Source organism: Platichthys flesus, chromosome 10 (genome assembly GCF_949316205.1).
Source record: "Platichthys flesus chromosome 10, fPlaFle2.1, whole genome shotgun sequence".
NCBI lineage: Eukaryota > Metazoa > Chordata > Actinopteri > Pleuronectiformes > Pleuronectidae > Platichthys > Platichthys flesus.
In genome coordinates this window covers 22,413,939-22,435,720 of record NC_084954.1, presented here as the reverse complement: position 1 = coordinate 22,435,720, position 21,782 = coordinate 22,413,939, and the positions used below count along the sequence as shown (strand labels likewise).

Sequence of the window (21,782 nt, the reverse complement as noted above, 5' to 3'; positions counted from 1 at the left end):
TCACAGGTCAGAGTTCAACTTTGTTCACCTTTGACCAAGCTGATGTGTTCAGACAGCCAATAGAAAAACTGCTGCAGTTTGTTCTGAATTGGAAGAGTTACTCGTTTGTAGTCTTTATGCAGTGAAATGGTCCCTGTCTGTGTTTCACTATTAAATATTTGGATTAATATCGCTGCTTTTGTGTCTGCTGTATTTTACTGTTGTAAACTGCTGGGGTTCGGTGACTGAATCGAATGGGAAAGTAATTGAAGATTCACTGGATGATAGGAATTTGGTGTGTATGAATGATTGCAGAGGAGCCAGGATTGACATATCAACAGGTGCAGAATCAACACATCCCATTAGTCTCTAGCCTTTTGGCTGGAGTAAGTGGCTGGCATATCAGATGGTAGTCTAATGTGCAGTAGGGGAAACAATTGAAGTGAGAGCAGGTGGGAGAGTCCAAAAATGTAGGTTTGAAGCCGACAGTTTCGAATTTGATCAGAGCCATCTTTGTGATTTGAGCCCAGACAGAGGCGTACCATATTTACCGTATTGGGACAAAAAGGACGAGCTGGGTCTGACCTCTGACGTCCAACTTGAGAACTGTAAACACGCCCACCAACACTGGACACGGAACACACTGTCCTATCAACTGGGCTGAGAACTAGCTGCTAACACAGATAGCTTCCATCATCCCAGGTAAAGATCATAACGTTTAATAATCAGAAAAGTTAGTAGTGCACATGTCCACATATGCTCTGAAATATTAATGTAGTAATGAGTCGAGCTAGGTTAGTTTTTGGGCTAACACTGTGTTTAAAATTTGCAGAACATGAAGAGACGTCCGATCAGAGCTGAGCTGCTACATGAACTGTGATGAATAACATCTCCTGGTCTATGTGCATCTTTCGTCCATCACCATCATTACAGTCAAACATTAAGTTAAACATTTTAAATGTACGAGTAGCTTGTGTTCCTCCAGTCTTTGGCCTTTACTCTTACACTAAACAGACGACTAAATCAATTGCTTTAAAATGTGTATAAAACACGTTTCCTCTCTATGTGTTTCTTGTTAAAGTTGGCTGACGTGATTTTCCGGTTTTAAGAAGTGATGGGTGTTCCTATTTTTCAACGGAGCAGACATTGAGTCACATTAGAAAGGAAATAATATGGTTATTTGTGCAGTTTATCTGGATTTTATAAAAACGAATCTTTGCAGTTGTTTCCTCTTCACAACAACTCAAACTATGTCCATGTTGATGGACAGACGCTCATAACGTTCCGGTCGTCCTGTATGAGTCTCTGTCAGAGTGTTCTTCCTCCTCACGCTACACTTTAACAATGAACACCATCACTGATCACACGTTTTTAGGACAAGTACAGTACTGATGTTTACTTTGTATCTGTTTGATTCTAAACTCTCTAGAGTTAATGCGACACATATTTAAACATTTGATCCAGTAAATGCTCAAATTAGAGTTTGTCCTTTTAAGCCTGAGGTGCAGCACACAAGTCTCAACTGAATGAATGCGACATCAGTGTGGAATCCACTGACCACTGTCATAGACTTACTGTTGTAGACCGATTTTTCAATTGAACCCATATTTTGTAAATTACAGCACACTTATGATAACAGCAACTGCTTAAAGCAGACATTTCCATCTAGGCTACAGCTCAACATACACTTTATGCATATAGCATGTACATCCACTGTCTAGCATGTGACCCCATTGTCTAAACCTTTGTTGCAGAAGTGGATCCTTAGGTCACCTGATCAATAGTGACCTTTTGCTGTACTCTGGTTGAATTCTGTTTATCTACTCCGCTAACTGACAAACATCCTTATACCCCAGAAATGATGCAATCTATAAGTCACATTTTATAAACACAGAACAATACATTCACACACACCATGTTTTTGGCCAGGGTGCACCCCACAACAAGACACTTAAATATGAGCACAGACACTTGTCTCAGAACCTTGTTTATTGACCAATTTCCACCACACTGTCTTTAAAACTTTTTAAAGCACTTACTTAATAAAACAGAGTTCCTATTTGACTGATGGTATTAACTGATGAAAAAGTATATATGTGCAGTTATATAGGAAATTGTGTATGTTATACATTTAAATGCATCAAGATGCATTGTTCTGCATTCAAATAGTTATGGAATCGTGTGTCTAGTGAAGATGCACACCTCGAGTGAGCACACGGTCATCGGCAGTCATGGCAGCACCTCCCAGCTCCTGTCCCACTTGTGGTGGGTTTTCTTCTCTTTTGCGAACTGCAGACCTCCTGACCGCCTGGGAGTCATTGTTGTTCCCTCCGGGACAAGGGACTTTATGCGGGGGAGGTAGTGAAAAAGGACTGGTAGTTAAGGTTATTTTCTGGTTGACTGCTATGTGGTTCTTGTTATGACTTATGTGCAGCTAAGTTACAATGTGATTAATAACTACAGCTAGAAGCAGTGACAGAAAGCATTGTTGTCAGCTCAGCCATGATACACAGTATGTTGCATCCTGTTTTTAAGATGTTGCCCTTATAGTGGACACGTTATGTCTCCATGAACAGTCAGCTCTGTTATGACGCATTTTATTTTTTATCAACCTAATTATCCCACATACAAATTTGCCACAATAGTTGTGAATTAGATTTTAAAGCAATGAATAATTTTGCAAATAAAACAACCAAATTGTGTCTTTGTTGTGTAGGTGAAACATGCGGACTGCGTTCAGAGCCACAAGATGTTCTCTCAGTTACCTCAGGGGGTTTTCTACCTCTGCAATGGATGCCATGTCAGGTAGAAAACACAAACACACACACACACACACACACACACACGTTGTATGCACATTATATGATGGACATAGACCATGGCCTTTAGTTTTGGTTTCATAGCATTTCCTCGCTTTCTCTTGTTTTCTCTCTTAGTTAGATTTTGTATATTTGCCAATCTCTCCTGTGATATTATAGAAAACCCTTCTAGAGAATAGAGAGAAAACGGATTTGACCGTCAAGTCTCCTCTAACTCGATTCTACTGTGGAAACTTCTAGGGATCACGCCGAGTCAGATTCATGAGCAGTTGATAATATGAAAGAAATGTGAAGCTAATTAATGATCCCTGAACCTGAGAAAATAGTAACAGCGGGCTAACTGACTCTGCTGCTCTCACTCTCTCTCTCTCAGCTGATGCCTCTGTTTAGCTACAGCCTAAATGTTTATTTGTTTGTCGATACAATATCAACTCTGATCGTCACATAATGATCGATACCTTTCTTAATGAGTTATATCATTCTTCAGAGAGCCCGCATTCATTAGCCATCCAACTCGCTCTTTTCCCCTCTCTCTCTCGCTCCCTCTTTCACACTCAGACATGAGTAATTTCTGAGTAAAACCAACAGACTTTGTTAACTAAGTACATGTATGTAGAGCTGGAAGAGATACCAGGGCGCTCCGCTTGGCTTGACTTGGTTGGAGCAAGGCACAGCGTGGATGATAGCCCGTCTAAGCGATATTCCTACTAATATTTAACAGCTTTTCAAACATTAACCAAAATCCAACTTTACTTAAACATTAAGCCTAGAAAAACCAGCAGGATAAGTACAAGCCTCTGCAATTACCAGTTCCGTATGGATGGAATGTGTTCTCTTGCAGACAAGAAAAACCAGACTGTCAAGACAGTAAGAGAGAGTGATAACATTTAGTCTGAGTGATTTACAAAAGTGTGCGGTCTAAGATGGAGCTCTCGGGGGATTTGAAATGTCTGAGTCCTGCTGAATTAAGGCTTTTATTTAGGCGGAACGATTCCGGAATAATCAAAACAACTGGATTAGCTGAAGGTAAGAGCCAGTGTGACCCCTATATTTCTGCATGTGACACTGGAACAATGTACTTTTACATTACATTACATTACATTTGATTTAGCTGACGCTTGCATCCAAAGCGACTTACAATAAGTGCATCAACTCCGAGGGTACAAACCCAGAACAACAAGAATCAGGAAAGTTTCTTAAAAAATTAAGCAAAACTATAAAGTGCTATAAGTAAGTGCCATTTAAGTGCTACTAAATTATTAGTTTCAATAAATGTTAGTATTATTTATTTTTTATTCAAGGTATAGTCGGAAGAGGTATGATTTCAGTTTGCGGCGGAAGATGTGTAATCTTTCTGATGTCTGGATCTTGATGTGTAGCTCATTCACCATTTAGGAGCCAAGACAGCAAACAGTCGTGGTTTTGAGTTTTAGCTCGCAGTGAAGGGGCAACGAGCCGATTGGCCAAAGCAGAGCGGAGTAAACGGACTAGGGTGTTACGTTTGACCATGTCCTGGATGTAGACTAGACTTGATCCGTTCACAGCACGGTGCACAACTACTAATGCTTTGAACCGGATGCAGGCAGCCACTGGTAGCCAGTGAAGGGAGCAGAGGAGCGGAGTAGTGTGAGTGAATTTAGGTTGGTTAAAAACCAGTCGAGCAGCATTCTGGATGAGCTGCAAACATCTGATGGTAGCAGCATGTAGACCTGCCAGGAGGGAGTTACAGTAGTCTAGGCGTGAGATGACCACCAGAGCCTGGACCAGAACCTGCACCGCCTCCTGAGTGAGAAGGTGGCGTATTCTCCTGATGTTGTACAGCATGAATCTACAAGAACGTGCTGTTACAGTAATGTTGGCAGTAAGGGAGCGTTAGCTGTCGAGTGTCGAATTGTCAAAATGAATTGTCAGGTCGTGGGTGGGAGAGTCTTTCCCTGGAAGGAAAAGTTCTTGCAATGATTTACTTACTTGTGAGACCTCAAGTCATTTTGAACATAGGGAAATCAGGAGTGTTCACACCAAGATGAAAATAAATTACAATTAAAAAAATATTTTCTTTTCAACTGTGGAGGCATCAATATTAAACTGTGTACCAATCATAATCATAGACGACATATCCCACATAGGAGTTACTTGTTGATGAGATTGTACTCCAACCAGTAAATAAGAGAAAAGTCACTTTCTAGGTAAACAAATCGAGTTTGCAATAGATAAATGTGGCAAATCAGTACCATGATAGTCCATAATTGAAGTAAATTACTTTACTAACTGTTATTTAAATATCGTTCAAATAAACATTGATATCAGCTGTGATATACACTCATTAGGACTTAGTTTATTTAGGTGATACAGATCACGTATTTAGACTCATAACCAAGGTATTGACATAGCTCCCATAGAATATCTAACTCTGGTTTGATGAAAGTCATGTTTGAAAGTCAGCCTTTTGACCTAAAGAAAGAACAACATTTGTCATGTTACCTCTTACTGATAAATTAACCTCTACGAGACCTAGAGAAGCTCTTTAAAGTTACATTTAAGTTATTATTATTACAATTATTACGTGTTTGTGTTTATTTTACTTTTTGTTAGGATACATGCAGGCGAATGTGGCCATCCTGCCCAATCATCTGGCCGATGACTTCGAAGCCTTCTGTCAGAGTAATCCCGCCTCCTTGCCTCTTCTTTATCGCAGCCAATCAGGAGAGACCTCCTGTCCGCCTCTGGCTCGACATGCCGACATAAGGTATTCACACACTGTACATACCCCACTTTAGTTTTGTTTCTGTTGATTCTTTTGGTTCAGGACTTTCTGTAGTGATTTGAACATCTTTAAAAACATTTAAAAATGAATCAGGCAACGTAGGGATGCACTATATATATATATATATATATATATAGCACCAGTCAAAATTTGGACACAACTTCTCATTCAAGGGCTTTTCTTTATTGTTTTATCTTTCCACATTGCAAATTAATATTGAAGACATTAAAACTATGGAGGAACACATATTGAATAATGTAGTAAACAAAAAAATGTGAAACGAACCAGAATAGGTTTTATATTTTAGATTCTTTAAAGTAGCCACCTTTTCATCTGATGACAGCTTTGCACATTCTTGGCATTCTTTCAACCGGCTTCATGAAGTAGTCACCTGGAATGGTTTTCAATTAACAGGTTTGCAATGTCAAGAGTCAATTTGTGTAATTTCTCGACTTAATGTGTTTGAGACCATCAGTTGTGTTGTGCAGAGACAGGGTTGGTGCACAGTTCTATAATGTGAATATGCCTTTTTCGACTACAGTTCTATTCCATAATTGCAAGAACGACTCAACTAAGTAAAGAGAAACAACAGTCCATCATTACTTTAAAAACAGGAAGGTCATTAAATCCATAATATGTCAAGAACTTTGAATGTATCCTCCAGTTCAGAGGATCGCCTCAGGACAGGAAGACCAAGAATTACCTCTGCTGCTGAGTAAAAATGAATTTGAGTTACCAGCCTCAGAGACCGCATATTAACAGCACCTCAGATTAAAGGCAACATAAATGCTTCGCAGAGTTCAAGTAGCAGACACATCTCAACATCAGTTGTCCATGGGAGACTGTGTGAATCAGGACATCATGGTCAAATTCATGCAAAGAAGCCACTAGTGAGGGAGAACAACAACAAGAAGAGACTTGCTTGGGCCAAGAAACACAAGGAATGGACATTAAGCCAGTGGAAATCTGTACTTTGGTCTGATGAGTCCAAATTTTAGATTTCTGCTTCCAACCACCATGTCTTTGTTAGACGCACAAAAAGTGAGCGGATGCTCGCTACATGTGTGGTTCCAACCGTGAAGCATGGACGAGGAGGTGTGATGGTGTTGGGATGCTTTGCTGCTGATACTGTTGGTGATTTTATTCAAAATTCGCAATCACCTGACCTAAACCCAAATGAGATGTTCTGGGATGAGTTGGACCACAGTGTGAAGGCAAAGCAGCCAACAAGTGCTCAGCACCTCTGGGAACACTTCAAGACTGTTGGAAAACCATTTCAGGTGACTACCTCATGAAGCTGTTTGAAAAAAGGCCAAGAGTGTGCAAAGCTGTCACCAAAGCAAAAGGTGGCTACTTTGAAGAATCTAAAATATAGAACATATTCTGGTTTGTTTAACTCTTTTTGTTTACCACATAATTCCATATGTTTTACTTCATAGTTTGGATTTCTTCAATATTAATCTGCAATGTAGAAAGAAACACAATTAAAGGACACGAAAGATGTGTGGGTGAACCAGGACTACATGTCTGTTTATTTCTTCTTTTCTCCTCTCTCTCCACAACCGAACCAATTTCGTTGGTGACCCTTCACAACAATAGTCCAGCAGACACACTGCTTATGTAAGGAAACACACACCAACCTTCCACAATAAAAGAAACTAAACAAAATAGCATACCATTTCAATATGAAATAGACATTGTTGCAGTCAGTCACATCAGTTCTACAAGAGCCTTCATTTTTTGATGAAAGATGGACTTTATATTTTGTTTCAACTAATTGTGTTTAATTATATACATTTCTATTCAGAGATATTGTCAGTGCATCTTATTTATTTTGAATATTAATGAAAAAGGTTTGATAAGATGTATGTTACATGAAGGCCAAAGTATAGAGACACCTTCCTTACTCTCATGCACTAAAAGTACATAGGCTATCTTCAACCTTTTTCCTTTTCATTATTGAGCATAATATTCCACGTGCTTTTGTCAGTTTTGATCAGTTATATAATAGCCTTTATTTTTGAATGCACATTATTTTATCTGAATAACTGTTTTTGCACATTGATGTGTCTTATTTGAGATGTCAAAATATTTAATCTTAATACTTTTTAGATTAAATATTTTTAGATTTTTTGTTAGATATTGAATAGATGTTATTGATGTAGCTGTTTTTAAAAGCAATGAAAGTCATTTTTTAACCTTTGACTCTTTCCATGCACCTTAGAGCTTGGTGAAGTTACCTGGACTCTGTTTGTTTGTCTTCAGGACAGATATGTCTCAGTACTGTGTGTATGAGAAGGGTCAACTCATGAAAACAGTCTCCAGTCTGCAGAGCTACACCGATCAGGCAAGGTAATTCTAACACAACAGTTGAGTGCCACAGGTCTCGCCACAGATGTTCTTTGACAAATGCTTTACACACCCTTGCCCTGATCCACGTCTCACCATAAAATCTTATCATAGAGGAAAACTGACGTGCAGTATGAATCATAAGGCCTTGTGCATAATGTAGGTGTGTGCCTTTCTAAACTAGGTCCAGTCAATAACGTTTAATTGTTGGATTCCAATCTGGCTCTAGACACATCTCATTACCACACTTTGAAGTGCCACAACAAACCCTTGGGACACTATTGTTGATAAGATTTTTGTTGAATTTACAAAAACACTCAAGAAACGTTTTAACTTTGTTATAATTGATTATGGAGTGTAGATTGACGGACAACAACGTACATTTTTTTGATTTAGAATCAAAATCCACGAAACGATAATAATTGCAAAGAGTGACAGAGTCCAACACTATAGACACTGTATGCCCATAGATCTCAACTAATTGTGTAACAGGGTAAACTTGGGTCACTGATGCACACAGTTGACAGCAGCAAACAATATCACCTCTTCACAGTGGATTGCATTCATGATGCAGTCAATAATTATATCAACCAGTCAAGAGTGTGTCATTTTTTAAGCCTACAACATTTATGGAAGTAAACTCAAGGGCAATAAGGCACAATCACACATGTAGACACAAGTGTTGTGTTGTTAATGGTAATTTTGCATACTGCTTAACTAATGTTTAATCAAGAAAAAACCTGTTTAGTATCCCAGCATAGAAAATGTAGGCTCAATTCAGTTTAGTTCAGTTCATTTGGAGTGTTTCTTTAAAAGAAACACTCCAAATGAAAAATTAAAAAATAAACACCAATGCTTGCATACTGATGTGGTGTCATCCAAGTGTCTGTAAGCCCCGACATTGAAATGTATCTCATGACAGTGTCATTTACACCATGTTTTTAGCCTAAAAGTTTTTTTTTTAAATTTAAAGAAGTGGTCACAATTTAATTCCAATGTATTGGATTTGACAGCAACAGAGTTTACTCCTTAAACTCCAAAATTGTTTTCTGCAATCAAATACCTCACTCACCCCTCCTTCGGCATAGTGGTGAGTAGATAATTGGTGAATTATCCCTATAAGACTACACTGTACCGTATATTTGCCTAAGGGTGCCCCCTAGCTGGTTCACCTGGCCATGCCTCTAGCCACACTGTGCTTTCATGTGAAAATAAAATAATCTTGTTTAAATAGTTCACGGTTGAAAATCAAGTAATTTTATCTTTGATCCATAATAAATGGCCTGTCATGGTCAGATTGTAATCCTTACGAGGCTAACTTCACTTTCTTTATTGTGCTCCGAGGAATGCATCAGATCAGCAGGATGTGCATCATGGCCATCAGTGGTCAGACATGGTGTGTTTCTATCTGGGCTGCAGCTTTGGCTTTGAGGGCAGACTGAAGACATCAGGAGTCCCAATTAGGAACGTGGAGCAGGGCAGAAACGTCAGCATGTACAGGGTATGGTACAAATATAACTATAATTATAAATGACTTTTTGTCACCATGAGATGGCAGTTAGGACATCAGGGCCCGCATATTGAAGCAGCTAAATTGAAATCAGCCGTTACTCCATTTGTAATCTTGATCTGTGCTTTTCCTACTTTGACATATCACAAATATTTGCCATGAAAAATACAAATTTAGCATTTGTTCTGTATTATATCTGAAAGGATTGAGATTCTAATAATATCTCCCAAACCCAAGGGTGACAGCTTCAGGTTTGTCAGTCAAAGACAGGGTTAACTAATGTTTATGCTAATAGTATTAAAACTATAAAGATAAAACAAAGTGTCAATGCTTAATGGATCAACCTGAGCCAGGGAACAAAAAATCTATATATACCATACGGTTTGATGTGACAGTGTAGTGTGAACCATTAGAACTGCAATTAGCATCATTTTCGGTTTTTCAGTTTGTTCCTATACCACTGAATAGGTTTCACTCTGATCTACTCTGCAACATCTGTGTTGTACATGTTTGTGTGTTTGCAGACTGCAGTTCCCTGTATCCCTGCTGGAGTGTTCAGCTGCCCTGTAGTTGTCAGTATGCGTCCTGTTCCAGCTGAGAAGCTGGATGCAGCAGTGGAGGTTTCTCATCTCAGCCCACTATCACATGGAGCCCCTATACACATTGGAGAACCAGGTACACAAACACACATTCTAGTACTTTTTATATATGTGAGGACTCTTGTTGACATAATGTATTCCCTAGCCCCTTACCTCAACTTTAACCATCCCAACTAAATGTCTAGCCATAATCTTTACCCTAACCCTAACATGATCCTAATTCTATCTAAACCCTAAAAGCAAGTCTTAACCCTCAAACAGCCTTTTGGAAAAGTGAGTGCTGCGAAAAATGTCCTAAGTCCCTAGGTTCTACACCCAATATTGTCCTTAGATATACATATGCAGGATAATGGCCTTAATTCACCAGTATCGCCAAAAGATGGCATAAGGTTTCCAAATGTGTGTTTATACATTCTGTCTTTCACTCTGTCTGTCTGCCTGTCTATCTGTTTCTGTTTGTGTGTTCAGCTGTCCTAGGCATACTGGACCTGTGCAGACCTGACTATGGGGACCGACTTGAGCTGCAGCCTGGTGATGTCCCTGTCTTCTGGGCCTGCGGAGTGACTGCTATACAGGCAATACGCAGCACCAGTGAGCGGATTAATTGGCTAGAACCTTCTTAACTTCAGTTACTCACCAGTTATACAATTAAAGAGATTTTGGTAAATGATCATGATGTTAGCGTGAGCTGATCTTTCTGCTTGTCATACTCAGACTAAAGTTCAAAATATCTAACAGAGTGAACTGACCAGTGGCGATTCTAGAAAATTTTACATGGGGTGGCAGAAGGGTGGCAAGTTAAATTCAAGGGTGGCAAATCACACACACAAAGTCAAGTCAAGTATTTTTATTGTTGGAAACACACATGCCTGGTGTCTATATGTATTTATTTATACCAATCGCTAATGAAAACAGTTAACATATTTATAATTCGAAATTCCTCCCAGCCTTTATACCACATACACAATAGGGTCTATAGCATATAACCGAGTCATCCTCTCACATTTTAATGCAGCTGTATAGCGAGCTAGCTACTATTCCTATCGACTTTTGCAAGCTAGCAATTAAATAAACGATGAAATTACAACGGAATTGTCTATCACATATGACCACCCATCACATTTTCTTGATTCAAGTTTCAGCTGTACTGTACCCTTTTTCATCACTGCAAGCGTAAAGTTGGCTTGTCTCCAGTTCTTTGGCTTTCAAACCGTTTCTGTCTTCATTTGAATGAAGCGGCAGATGCGCACGGTGAGAAGAGAGCAAATAGGATTCATGGACTCAACCATTTTACAGGGGAGGGGGGACATAAAGATTTTAGTTCTTAAACTTAAACAAGTTACCAATGAGATCAACAGCTTCAGTAGCAAAAAATATAATACCATTCAATAAATGTATATTGGAGACACTTCTAACAACCTGGGTGGCAAGTGGGGTGGCAAGCATTTTTTGGGGGGTGGCAGCTGCCACCCCTTGCCACCCCGGTAGTTTCGCCACTGGAACTGACATCATGTTTTCTATCTTTCAGAGCCTTCGCTGGCATTCAGTCACTCACCAGGCTCTATGTTCCTGACCGACATTCCAGACTCCCCTACTTCCACCATATCCACTCCCTCTGACAGCAGGAACACTCCATACATCGAACCCAACCCTGGGCTGATCCCCCTCTGCATCCTGGTATCCCACAAGCCCTTGCTGTACAGCCTGGCATCTCAGAGGGCAGTGTCAAGGATCAGAGATCTGGAGAAGATTATTGGAGAGGACCCAGGTAAATATACACAAACATTTGTGTTTGTTAGTAAAGATATGTACGTGTTTTGGAGGAGATGAATCTAACATGGAGTTATATGTCAGCAGTATGTGTATATTCAGGCAGTGACATATGTTTTCATTGACAACATTACACAACAGTAGTTGACATGACTGAATATCACATACATCACTTGAATGCCCAGCCAATATTCACTCTGACTCTTAAGCTGATAAATGTACCACTATGTTCACCATCTGATCACTCTCTGCTGTTTGGTGCTGTGAAGGAGGCCGACACTGAGATACTTTTACTCAGCTGTCTACTATGAGCAAGGTTGATAAGAGCAGTGATATTGAACCTAAACAATGAGGATGCTGACTGTTAACCCCAACAATTCAAAGCAGAGGAGGCTCCACAGAGCTGAAGAGAACTGTGGAGATCCCCTTTTGAATTTCCACATCGTCCATTGTTTAATTTATATATAAAAACATGCATTATTATCATGGGGTGTTTGTATCGTACAAGACTGTTATTACAGAGAAAACAGGTGATAATAGAAACATTTACAGTGTGAACGGAAGGGAGTGAGCACAAGTTTGTTAATGAGCTATGAAAGGAGAAATGAATACACTGGCAGCCTTCCCAACACACACCAGGCACTAACCAAACAAGTTCACATACTGTCATTATCAATACACGTTTGGTGATAACATACAGGCACATGCGAATTATAACTTGATTAGATCGCTTTAACTGTCTCACAATGACAAGTAAAACCCTTTGTAATGACCTGATTTTTTTTTAACTTGGATCTGATCAAGTCTAGACAACCACACCGTGCTTAAGCGAATAACATTCAATTCTAATGTAATTTCACTTTATTGAAGATAAGAAATTCACAATGTTGATGGAAAAAAGTAACTTAACCCTTGAATTCTAATAACTTGAACCTCCTATGGCAGCAATACGTTCTAAAAAGCTCTTCAAAGCATCTCTATGAAATGAAGGTGTAAACTCTGAGCGTAGATCTCCCTCTTTGTGAGGCATGGCTCACATCAGCTGATTCTTGTTATCACAAACTCAAAATGTATTTCTTTGTAAGTCAGAGTTTCTATTACATAAGCCTCTTACCTTGTCTCCTTGATTGGATCCGAGGTTTGCTGTTCTCCTGAATCGAGTTTGCTTTTGTTGACATCATTACCCACTGATTCATATCCACATCTTCATGGAAATTGGTGGAGTAGTTTGTGCTTAATCCTGCTGAGTTACAAACAATTCATAGAGAAACATAACCTCCTTTGCATAGATAAATGTGCAAAACATGATAAAGAATTGAATGTTTGGCCAGTAAGAGAGGGATAATGCACCAGTGGTCCAGCTATTTATAAGTATTCATTAAGCAGCTCTTCCACTAACAAGCAGTGGCAGAAAATGGAATTCAAGTTGTCTGGATATTGTCTGTCACCAGGTCAACGGGGGATCCAAGTTTTATGCACTCAGGATGAACTTTTGCGCTCCAGTCTTGCTCTCTCCCACTCTTCCTCCGTTGCCATAACAACCGGCTTCCCTACACACTACATGCACAGGTACCTGCACATTCAGTACACACAGTTCACAAAGTAAGCTCACGTTGTTGGGAACACCTGCATATGCATCCTATTTAATAAGCCAATCACAAGGAAGCAATGGAGTTCATAAAATTTTAAAGACACAGGTCACAAGCTCCAGTGAATTATTCCCCTAAAAACGTTGATCTGAATTATCTGTTTGTCTGTGTTTTCCCTTTAGCCCTCCTGATGTGACAGATGGGCCACCTGGAGCTATTGCAATGGCAACTATGCTGTTGTCTCTAGGGAAACAGGTGACGATGGTAACCGACAGGAGAGCCCTGGAGATGAACCAGGCCCTTATTGATGAAGCTGTGAAAACAGGTGGGAGAGTGTTTTAATGAAAATCTGTGGAATAAATACATCAATCCATCTCCAGGATTGTACCAACACAACTGAAGTAATTATTTGTATCCCTTTTGATCATTGTCTTGAAATTTAAGCAATTGTTACTTTTAAAGAGAAAGCCTCTGCTAGCACTAATCTCCCTACAATTCCCCCATCAGGTGTGCTGAAAACTGCAATCCCATTGGTCACTTTTGAAGACTGTGGACCAGACGCCGCACTGCATTTCCTGTGTCACCATGGAGACCCCAGCAAGCCCAGGTTATTTTAACTGTGACGTGTGTTTGCAGTAAGAATGATTACAAAGTAGTCTTCCAATTCCAAGTAAAGAGTAAAGTCATAATTTTGAAGAAACTTAAATATTCCAAGGAAAGCTTTGTTAAATTGTAGAATAAAGAATAAACATATTTGTTTAGGAAATAAACAGCTAGGAGAACCTTTGCCCGTTGGAGTTCCACTCCTTCTGGGTGCCAAATCTTGATCCAACCTGCAATTTGTAACTAGAAACTCGTTTGAATAGCACACAGATGTAATCAATGACAGACACTCAACCACTACTCAACCTTTCCTCTTGGTTCTTACTTCCTGATAGACTTAAACAATTATCTCAAAGTCTAAATAATAATTTTAGAATATAGAACATGATGGTGATTGTCCCTTGTCCTCTGCACAAATAAAGCTAGCTACTACAAGTAGATGTTAGCAGGTGTTAGTGGCCGCCAGCGGATGTAAGGCACATAACTTCAGTATTATGAAAAGGCGTATTTTTTTTTGAGTCATGAAATATTTTACATTGTATACTAATGGTGAACACAACAGTCTATGTATAAAGTGATTGAATAGAAGAAATATGTATCTTGTCTTCCATATCTATCCATCCAATTCATTCTCCAGATGTAAAAAAAAACCAGCAAAAATATCACGATACACAATTAAAGTTTATTATGAATTCATAAAGATTACACTAGGCTTATGTGTCCTTCCATCGGGTGCGTTTGGGACAATAGGTATCATTCCAAACATAGAATACTCAAATCAGTGAGTAGAAGAAAAATGCTTCGTTAAAAATCCTTGAGTATTTAGCTAGACATGTAATGTGCAATTTTCACGTGACTATGGAGTCATTTAGTCTGTCTTTCAGCTGTCTAAGTGATAAATTCCTTATTTGATTATTATGTTTAAATCCAGGTATGACCACCTTGTGGCGATAGAGCGCAGTGGAAGGGCTGAAGATGGAAATTACTACAACATGAGAGGCGTAAACATCAAACATTTGGTGGATCCTATTGATGACCTGTTTATTGCTGCCAAAGATATACCTGGAATTATCACTACAGGTCGGTAACACTTCCTACAGTTTGCTGCCTGTTTTACTTATGTTTATGTGAACTTTTTTCATTTTAGTAAAATGACTGTATCAATGTAGCCATGTCCACTGAAAGTTATATGTAAATACAGCATATATTTTATATTAACACTTCTGTTTAAGTTTTACTTATCTTAGGTTATACAACACTAAACTCGTACCAATATGTGTATATATTCATATACATATCAGCATATGTTTGTATATTTTAATGTAAAGCAGCATTTTTTAAACCTTAAATTTGCATCCAAATTAGTGTGATGTTATAGTGACTTGGAGAAAGGAGGACAGGTGCTGTTAGCATTCCAAGGCCTCACACTTATAGACTTTGTTAAAAAATGTTAAACCTGAAAACCACTTCATCACTTGAACGTGGAGCCAAGCAATTATTCACTATGTGTGGCTGCAGAGGGCGCTGTTGCTCCGTAAAGGTTGCATTATGTTGCCTTATAGCGCTTAGGTTTGACAGTCATGTCAAATAAAGTTTTTTTAATGTGTTTATTTATGTAGCCAGTAATGTTTAATGTACATATACTTAAGGTGCATTATGTGTATAGGTATTGGGGTGTCCCACTGCATATGTGCAGAAAACGTTTTTCATTTTTTGGCTGAAGTGATGTCACTTCACTTTTCCCTGGGTTGTATCACTTCTTAAACAGTTAACACATACTTAACATATGCATAATACAGACCAAACATGTGTTATCCCACTGTAGGAGTGCTTGCAATTGATAATATTGACTCTTTTTACACTATCACTAAAATGTCTGTTTACATCTGTCTGATTGTTGAGTTTATTTGTCACCATCTATCATAATTGATCATATATCTGAGCAGAATTTCTTTCCTCTGTCTCTGCAGGTATTGGAGATGGTGGTAATGAGCTGGGCATGGGTAAACTGAAGGAGACGGTGAAGAACCTGATGCCCAATGGGACCCTCATAGCTTGTGATGTTCCTGCTGATTACGCCATCACTGCAGGTACAGACAATCACTAAAAAATGAAAGATTTAACTACAACTATAGCGTTTTTGACCAAGTTACAGTTATTGATACAGGCCTGGTTATTTATGACAGTTGTCTAAGTACAGGTTGGACTCATTTAGGCGACAGTACATTCCTGATGATCATCATTTCCCATTTAGAGCCAACACCCTTTCTTTGATAAAAGCACTAGCATGCTTAACTGCAGTTGTACTTGCCAGCATCTTTGGTTCATCTTTATTCACATCCTTCTTCCTCCAGGGGTTTCTAACTGGGGGGGCTATGCTGTGGCCTGTGGGCTCTACCTGCTCCACACTTGCCCTTCACACCAGCGTTACCTAAAAAAAGGTCTTGGAGAGGAAACCCCAGCCCCCCAAGAGCAGCTGCGGGACTGGATTGCTAACCTGCCGTCTGTGGACAAGGTGCCCGAGGCAAACACACAAATACTTTTATTAATATTCTCCATTTTCACCAGATCTGTATTTCTCATATCCGGCTAATTTCAAATAAATAGCTGCCCACTGCTCTGTGTGGTCACTAACCTTGTGAGTTTGTTGTGTTCCTTGTGCTGTGTCCACCTAGAGATGGGTTAAAATCAGAAGTTGAATTTCCCAATTGAATTTAGTATGACGGGGCCCCCGTCTGGAGCTAGGCCCAGACGGAGGGCTCGATGGCGAGCGTCTGGTGGCCGGGTTTGCCACGGAGCCCGGTCGGGCATAGCCCATACAAACTACGTGGCACCCCCACTCTCTTCATCTCATGGGCCCACCACCTGTGGGAAGACCCGTTGGGGTCGGGTGCGCAGCCACATGGGTGGCAGCGAAGGTCAGGGGTCTCGACGGACCAGACCCGGGCGGCAGAAGCTGGCTCTGGGGACGTGGAACGTCACCTCGCTGTGGGGAAAGGAACCGGAGCTTGTGAGGGAGGTGGAGCGCTATCAGTTAGATCTGGTGGGGCTTACCTCCACGCACAGTCTCAGCTCTGGTACCGTACTCCTGGATAAGGGTTGGACTTTATTCTTCTCCGGAGTTGCCAAGGGCGTGAGGCGCCGGGCGGGTGTGGGGATACTCATAAATCCCCGGCTGAGCACCGCGGTGTTGGAGTTTACCCCGGTAGACGAGAGGGTCGCCTCCCTGCGCCTAAGGGTTGTAGGGGGGAAAACTCTGACTGTTGTTTGTGCGTATGCACCAAACAGCAGTTCAGAGTACTCTGCCTTCTTGGAGACCCTGAATGGAGTCCTGTATGGGGCTCCAGTAGGGGACTCCGTACTTCTGCTGGGTGACTTAAACGCCCACGTGGGCAACGATTGAGACACCTGGAGAGGCGTGGTGGGGAGGAACGGCCTCCCTGATCTGAACCCGAGCGGTCGTTTGTTATTGGACTTCTGTGCTAGCCATGGATTATCCATAACAAACACCATGTTCGAACATAAGGGTGCTCATAAGTGTACCTGGTACCAGAGTACCCTAGGCCGAAGATCAATGATCGATTTTGTGATCGTGTCATCTGATCTGAGGCCGCATGTTTTGGACACTCGGGTAAAGAGAGGGGCGGAACTGTCAACCGACCACCATCTGGTTGTGAGTTGGATCAGGGAGTGGGGGAAATTTCCGGATAGACCTGGTAAGCCCAAACGAGTAGTGCGGGTGAACTGGGAACGCCTGGAGGAGGCCCCCGTCCTAGGTATCTTCAACTCACACCTCCGGCGGAGTTTTTCTGGCATTCCTGTGGAGGTTGGGGGCATTGAGCCGGAGTGGGCGGTGTTCAAAGCCTCCATTGCTGAAGCTGCGGCGGCTAGCTGTGGCCTCAGGGTCTTAGGCTCCTCAAGGGGCGGTAACCCTCGGACACCGTGGTGGACACCGGTGGTCAGGGAAGCCGTCCGATTGAAGAAGGAGGCCTTCCGGGATATGATATCCTGGAGGACTCCTGACTCGGTTGCAGGGTACCGACAGGCCCGAAGGGCTGCAGCTGCTGCCGTGTCGGAGGCTAAGCAGCGGGTGTGGGAGAAGTTCGGAGAGGCCATGGAGAAGGACTTTCGGTCGGCACCAAAGTGTTTCTGGAAGACTATCCGGTACCTCAGGAGGGGGAAACGGGGAACCATCCAAGCTGTATACAGTAAGGATGGGACTCTGTTGACCTCAACTGAGGAGGTTGTCGGACGTTGGAAGGAACACTTTGAGGAACTCCTGAATCCGAATAACACGCCCTCTATGTTGGAGGCAGAGCTCGAGGTTGATAGTGTTTCATCATCAATTTCCCTGGTGGAGGTCACTGAGGTGGTCAAACATCTCCGCAGTGGCAAGGCCCCAGGGATTGATGAGATCCGGCCAGAAATGCTAAAGGCTCTGGGTGTTGAGGGGCTGTCATGGTTGACACGCCTATTCAACATCGCGTGGGAGTCGGGTACAGTGCCAAAGGAGTGGCAAACCGGGGTGGTGGTTCCCCTGTTCAAAAAGGGGGACCAGAGAGTGTGTGCCAATTACCGGGGCATCACACTTCTCAGCCTCCCTGGTAAAGTCTACTCCAAGGTGCTGGAAAGGAGGGTTCGGCCGATCGTCGAACCTCAGATTGAAGAGGAACAATGCGGTTTTCGCCCCGGACGTGGAACTACGGACCAGCTCTTCACTCTCGCAAGGATCCTGGAGGGGGCCTGGGAGTATGCCCATCCGGTCTACATGTGTTTTGTGGATCTGGAGAAGGCGTATGACCGGGTCCCCCGGGAGAAACTGTGGGAGGTGCTGCGGGAGTATGGGGTAAGGGGGTCTATCCTCAGGGCCATCCAATCCCTGTACTCCCAAAGCGAGAGCTGTGTTCGCGTCCTCGGCAGCCAGTCAGTTTCGTTCTCAGTGGATGCTGGTCTCCGCCAGGGCTGCGCCTTGTCACCAATCCTGTTTGTGATATACATGGACAGGATATCGAGGCGTAGTCGTGGTGGGGAGGGGTTGCAGTTCGGTGGTCTGAGGATCTTGTCACTGCTTTTTGCAGATGACGTGGTCCTCATTGGATCATCGGCCTGTGACCTTCAGCACTCACTGGATCGGCTGGCGGCCGAGTGTGAAGCGGCTGGGATGAGGATCAGTACCGCTAAATCTGAGGCCATGACTCTTAGCAGGAAACCGATGGATTGCTTACTCCGGGTACGAAATGAGTCCTTAGCCCAAGTGAAGGAGTTCAAGTACCTTGGGGTCTTGTTCGCGAGTGAGGGTACTATGGAGCGTGAAATTGGCCGGAGAATCGGAGCAGCGGGGGCGGTATTGCGTTCGCTTTACCGCACCGTTGTAACGAAAAGAGAGCTGAGCCGCAAGGCAAAGCTCTCGATCTACCAGTCGATCTTCGTTCCTATCCTCACCTATGGTCATGAGGGCTGGGTGATGACCGAAAATACGAGATCACGGGTACAAGCGGCCGAGATGAGTTTTCTCAGAAGGGTGGCTGGCGTCTCCCTTAGGGATAGGGTGAGAAGCTCAGCCATCCGTGAGGAACTCGGATTAGAGCCGCTGCTCCTTTACTTAGAAAGGAGTCAGCTGAGGTGGTTCGGGCATCTGGTAAGGATGCCCACTGGGCGCCTTCCTTGGGAGGTGTTTCAGGCACGTCCAGTGGGGAGGAGACCTCGGGGAAGACCCAGGACTAGGTGGAGAGATTATATCTCAACACTGGCCTGGGAACGCCTCGGGATCCCCCCGTCAGAGTTGGTCAATGTGGCCCGGGAAAGGGAAGTCTGGGGCCCCCTGCTTGAGCTGCTCCCCCCGCGACCCGACCCCGGATAAGCGGATGAAAATGAGATGAGATGAGATGATTGTGTGTGCATGATTGATTCGGGACGAATTAAGGAAATCTTAATCTTAATCCTGTTATTATTTAAACTTCAGCTTTTATTTTTTTCAAGATGTAGACAACTCCATTCCAAACAAAACTCTTGTTTTTTTCTCTCTCTCTGACCCAGCTTTTTAATAAAAATTTGACCATGTTAGTTAACTACAGCCTATTACTAGATGGATACTAACTTATAAAAAACAGTTATGTATGTCCAGTCTGTCTCTCACGGAAGCGTATTGCAGCAAGTTCTGTTAGAATAGTACATTATCTCCGTGAAAAATAAACATCAAATGCATTGTTTTGTTATTTCAAAATTGTGCAACACAAAAATATAGCTTAGTGACTGTACAAAAATGATTTGTCTTGATCGACTTATTAAGATTGTGAATATTTTTGGGAGAAAGTCAAAAGCCCCTCTCTACACATTTCGATTTACACACTCTCTCCTCTCTCTTTCTCTTTGTCCTGCAGGAAGAGTCTTTCCTCTCCACGCTGGTGCGGTTTGGAATAAGAAGTGGGAAAACTGCTCACCTCGCCATGGAGGTGGATGGTTTGACCTTTCACCCCACACACTCTGACATAATCACCAGACTACTGGAGGTCACACAAGGCTCCACCTCTCAAAACCCCTGATCTGCTACTCCTGTGTATTATCAGGAGTATTTTTCAAAGAGACACTGTTCTCGAAAGTTAAGGATCTCTCTTTCTATCTTGAGCATCAACATAACTTTGATATGGTGATATCATATCAACATGGTCTAGTGGCAGAAACTTGGACTATGGGCAGAGAAGGTCTCTGGTTCGTCTCTGGTTCGTCTCTGGTTCAACTCCACGGAGAGACAACAAAAGACGAACCTGGATTGATCTGTCCAAAAATCCAAGAGTCTCCCTACCCTGTCTAGTGCCCCTGAGCAAGGCACCTTACTCCCCCAACATCTGCTCCCTGAGCGCCGTACATGGTCGCTCACTGCTCTGTGTGTCCTGCACACAGATGGGTTAAATGCAGAGGTTGAATTTGCCTGCCATTGCATGGGTGTATTGTGCATGTCTGTGCATGTGTTTGGTATGAATAAACATATCTTAATCTTAATCATAATAGAAATTAACACTTTATAATCAAAATACTCTTCTGAAACTTGTCTTACATCCCAAGAGGTACATTGTAAATACAAATTATACATTATGAATATGTGGCTGCTTTTCCATCAATGTTATTACTTCCTTTTAACACTGAGTGCTCACTCCACAGAGCAACTATTTCCCAGATGGGAAAATCATTTTAGATTTGATGCTAATTTGTTGCAAACCTTTTTAGAAAGTAACACCACATTAGGAGCCAAGAAAGCAAACAGTTGTGACTTTGTTGAATGAGGGAGCAACAAGCCGATTAGCAGATGTAGAGCGGAGTGTTTTGAAGACCCTCATCAAGTCTTACCTTGTTAATGACACTATCCAGCTCATCCCCATGGGATGTTGATCGACCACAAAGGTGGAATATCTTTTAGGCACACCATTTTACCAGTTTATTAGTGAACATAGCATGAATAACTATGTGGGTCTGTGTCTTTTCTTAATTTACCCACACATGGAATCAACAGCAACATTAAATTTAAACAAACTGGTCACTTGTCCATCCTTGGAGAGGGACCTGCACTTGTGGCTCTCTCTGAGGTGTCTACGTATTTTTAACCCTAACCCTAACAGAGAATGTCACACCCTGTTAGAGCCCAACGAGACGAATTGTAATTTGTGAATATGGGCTATAAAAATAAAATTGATTGATTGATTGATTGACTTGTCCCTGTCTCTTGCTCTCGCATGTCACTTTCAATTTCTAAAAAAAAGTAACCTCAGGCACTCAATGATCATGGAGAGAAGGGGCATGGGCTTT

At 41.9% G+C, this 21,782-nt stretch overlaps 1 protein-coding gene across 3 annotated transcripts; it reads left to right on the top strand.

Annotated features, from left to right (window-relative positions):
- Positions 1-584: 584 nt before the first annotated feature.
- LOC133962092 (D-glutamate cyclase, mitochondrial-like) lies at positions 585-21,681 on the top strand. 3 transcript variants are annotated; one of them, XM_062397536.1, is made up of 17 exons: positions 585-681; positions 812-2,244; positions 2,696-2,784; positions 5,391-5,544; positions 7,162-7,182; positions 7,828-7,914; positions 9,256-9,412; positions 9,946-10,096; positions 10,489-10,611; positions 11,549-11,788; positions 13,242-13,359; positions 13,562-13,704; positions 13,887-13,986; positions 14,914-15,062; positions 15,953-16,072; positions 16,337-16,497; positions 20,363-21,681. In XM_062397536.1, the coding sequence occupies exons 3-17, from the start codon at positions 2,703-2,705 to the stop codon at positions 20,522-20,524; spliced, it is 1,968 nt and encodes a 655-aa protein (XP_062253520.1). In that variant the 5' UTR covers positions 585-681; positions 812-2,244; positions 2,696-2,702; the 3' UTR covers positions 20,525-21,681. The 3 variants fall into 3 exon arrangements, with proteins under 3 accessions (XP_062253520.1, XP_062253518.1, XP_062253519.1); XM_062397534.1 differs by lacking the exons at positions 585-681; positions 812-2,244; positions 2,696-2,784 and adding an exon at positions 3,626-3,824; XM_062397535.1 differs by lacking the exons at positions 585-681; positions 812-2,244; positions 2,696-2,784; positions 7,162-7,182 and adding an exon at positions 3,626-3,824.
- Positions 21,682-21,782: the final 101 nt, after the last annotated feature.